General features: G+C 38.5%; 1 protein-coding gene across 1 annotated transcript; it reads left to right on the top strand.

Moving 5' to 3' along the window:
• Positions 1-3,371, top strand: LOC18606152 (cationic amino acid transporter 6, chloroplastic-like). Its single transcript, XM_007039609.3, has 5 exons — positions 1-435; positions 562-784; positions 1,198-1,528; positions 1,648-1,876; positions 2,781-3,371. The coding sequence occupies exons 1-5, from the start codon at positions 48-50 to the stop codon at positions 3,332-3,334; spliced, it is 1,725 nt and encodes a 574-aa protein (XP_007039671.3). The 5' UTR covers positions 1-47; the 3' UTR covers positions 3,335-3,371.

Raw genomic sequence — 3,371 nt, 5'->3', positions numbered from 1 at the left:
TCAGGCTTCTCATAGAAAGCCACAAAACACTCATTTCCTTCACAAACATGGCAACCATTCAACCCACACACAACAAAGTTTTCTTCTTCAACTATCTGCAATCTCTTTCCCAAACCCCTCGTAGGCTTAGAAAGAGAATGCTAGCAACATGGACCCCAGACCAAGAGCTTAACCATGTGAGGCTGAGGTCTGGTGCTGATATGAAGAGGAAACTTAGGTGGTATGAATTAGTAGCTCTTGGTGTAGGTGGAATGCTTGGTGCTGGTGTTTTTGTCACCACTGGCCATGTAGCCCGCAATAACTCTGGCCCTTCAGTCTTCATATCCTATATCATTGCTGGTATATCAGCACTTCTCTCTTCTTTGTGTTACACTGAATTTTCAGTCCAGATTCCTGTTGCTGGCGGTGCCTTCAGTTACCTGAGAGTGACTTTTGGTACATATCATTACATTATAACTCTTCTTTTCTCCATTTCTTGGTAGAAATGATTTATCACTTGTAATTATAATATAGCAATACAATATAACTTCTCCATTTCCATTCTTTTTTGGAATGGTGTAGGAGAATTTGTGGGCTATTTTGCTGGAGCAAACATACTATTGGAGTACGTATTGTCAAACGCCGCGGTCGCAAGAAGTTTTACGGAGTACTTAGCCGCAGCCCTTGGAGTAAGTGATCCCGACTCCTGGAGAGTGGGAGTTCCTGGATTGCTAGAAGGTTGGAACAAGTTGGATTTCACAGCTGTTGCTCTTGTTCTTCTTCTCACTCTCTGCCTATGCCATAGGTTTGATCTCTTTCTACCTTTGTGTTGTATCCTTCAAAATTCTTAAATATTTTTTGCTAGTATTTCTATCAATCTTATGGCAGGCAGGTTTTTGTAGCAAGATATTACTTTAACAAGAGAGCGAGTGAAGTGGGGCATTTATTTTAGTTATCTATTTATTAGCGGCTTGGGTAATTGGGTTTGGTTGTTAGACAGGAAGTGATTTAGTGTCATTGGATCTATGTTCATGACAGGTTTTCTAATTTATTATTGTTGTTATAGTTTTGTTTTTATTATGATCAAGCTAACAATTACTCTTCACTATGCTTTTATTATTTTTTAATTCATTGTTGTTGAAGACAAAGAAAGAAAAACAGTTATTGTTTGTTTCAGTGGATTTTGAAAGTGATGGATGTTCCTTTTTGGGATTGCAGTACAAAGGAAAGCTCAATCCTGAACCTTATTATGACAATCTTTCATGTTGTTTTCTTTGGATTTATCATAATCGTCGGTTTCTGCAATGGGAGTGTGGATAACTTGGTGAAGCCAGGAGGGCTAGCTCCTAATGGTGTCAGAGGTATTCTTGATGGAGCAGCTATAGTTTACTTTAGCTACATAGGCTATGACTCAGTTTCAACCTTGGCTGAAGAGATCCAAAACCCTCCTGTAAGCCTTCCAGTGGGGATCGTCGGTTCTGTTCTCATTGTCTCAGCACTTTACTGCCTCATGGCCTTGGCTTTGTGCGTGATGGTTCCTTACAATCAGGTCAATCATCTAAACTTGATCAAAAACAAACTCAAGTCCTGAAAATAGATGTCAAGTTTTCTTAGTGGAACAATCCTTATATATAATCACATAAGGCATTTCTTTCACCTGATGTGTAGATAGATGATAAGGCATCATATTCAATCGCTTTCCAAAAAATTGGTTGGAAGTGGGCGGGGAATGTTGTTGGGGCAGGAGCAAGCTTGGGGATAGTAGCTTCTCTCTTGGTTGCCATGTTAGGCCAAGCCAGGTACCTCTGTGTTATAGGAAGGGCGAGGCTAGTACCATCCTGGTTATCTAAGGTGCATCCTTCAACAGGAACCCCATTGAATGCCACACTCTTTTTGGGTATGTGTTTTTTTTCCTAATTTTTTTAACTTCTTCATGAACCTTGTATGTTGTAACTTCTTCACACTTCACAATGAGTACATGACACAGGAATGACAAAGTAAATGGGAAGTACTAGTTTCTAGTTCTCCTTTATAGCCATCCCCTTCTTAATTCCCCTTTTCCACTTCCCGTCACCTTTCTCTTTCCCCTTATCTCCTCCTTACAAGCTTTTAAGGAGAGGGGTTGGTATGGGATTTGACAGGGTTAGTAGTTATACCCCAAAGAAGTTATAAGCTACCTAATATGATTAAACATTTTGATCTATATGTCTTTACATTTTAATCACCACAAAATCTTGATTTAGTATCTCTTAAATCATGTTTACGAATATAAAAAAAATTGTTTTGCGTTTTAAAATCATATTGTGGTTTTGTTATTAAACATCTCATGTATATCATCATGAATTCATGACCATATATATGGGAGAACAACTATTCCTTTTTTCTTTTTCTTATTTCATGTAGGGATTGATCATCCGTCTGGTACAATTAATTTTCAGCCTAAATTTTTTCTCTTGTAATTAAGCTCCCTCTTTCAATTCCCTAAAAAGGTGATGCATATTCTATTATATATAGTGACCAAACTTTTTTAATATCACTCCACCATCAAGTCTGATATAAATACTTCATTTTCTCCTTTCCTCAAATTAATGAAGACACTTGCAATAATAAAGTAATTTATTTCTCAGTCAAAGAAACAATGTTGATTGTGGATATTACTGTGTTCTCTTAGCCTACCACATCAAATTGAAGAAAGAAAAAATCAGATGGAAATAGGCACTGTGCATAGACCATAGTAATTGAGTAATTGTAAGAATAAAAGAAAAGAAAGAAGTAAAGAGAATTTTGTCTCCATGATGTAGGGCTTTGCACAGCATCAATAGCACTCTTCACAGACCTGAAAATAGTGCTTGAAATGATCAACATCGGCACACTGTTGGTGTTCTACCTGGTGGCCAATGCTCTCATCTATCGAAAATATGTGATAAGAAGCAAAAACCCACCTTTCCGTACACTGTCCTTCCTCTTCCTCCTCACAGCAAGTGCAATTGCCTTCTCAATATCATGGAAACTGAAACAGCAAAGGTGGGGTTTGCCTCTGTTTGGTGGAATCATGATCACCATCACAGCTTTCTTCCAGTACATGGTCCCTTGCCTTCGTCAGCCTAGTGAGTGGTCGGTGCCATTCATGCCTTGGCCGGCTGCCATTTCCATTTTCCTTAATGTCTTCCTCATGACCACCCTAAAGATGCTCGCATTCCAAAGGTTTGCTATATGGGCATGTTTGATAACTGTATTCTATGTGTTATATGGAGTTCACTCAACTTATGAAGCAGAAGAGATGGAGATGACGGACATGCTTGTCAATGATGTGCCAAACCCATCTTTCCAACTAGCTAAGCTAGATGTAATTTAACAAGTTCAATCTAAGGAAAATCAAGCTTTTCTTCTCA

This window comes from Theobroma cacao, chromosome 3 (genome assembly GCF_053813885.1).
Source record: "Theobroma cacao isolate CCN51 chromosome 3, ASM5381388v1, whole genome shotgun sequence".
Taxonomy (NCBI): Eukaryota; Viridiplantae; Streptophyta; class Magnoliopsida; order Malvales; family Malvaceae; genus Theobroma; species Theobroma cacao.
Note: the sequence above shows the minus strand (reverse complement) of the source record. Positions and strands in the feature narration are given on the sequence as shown.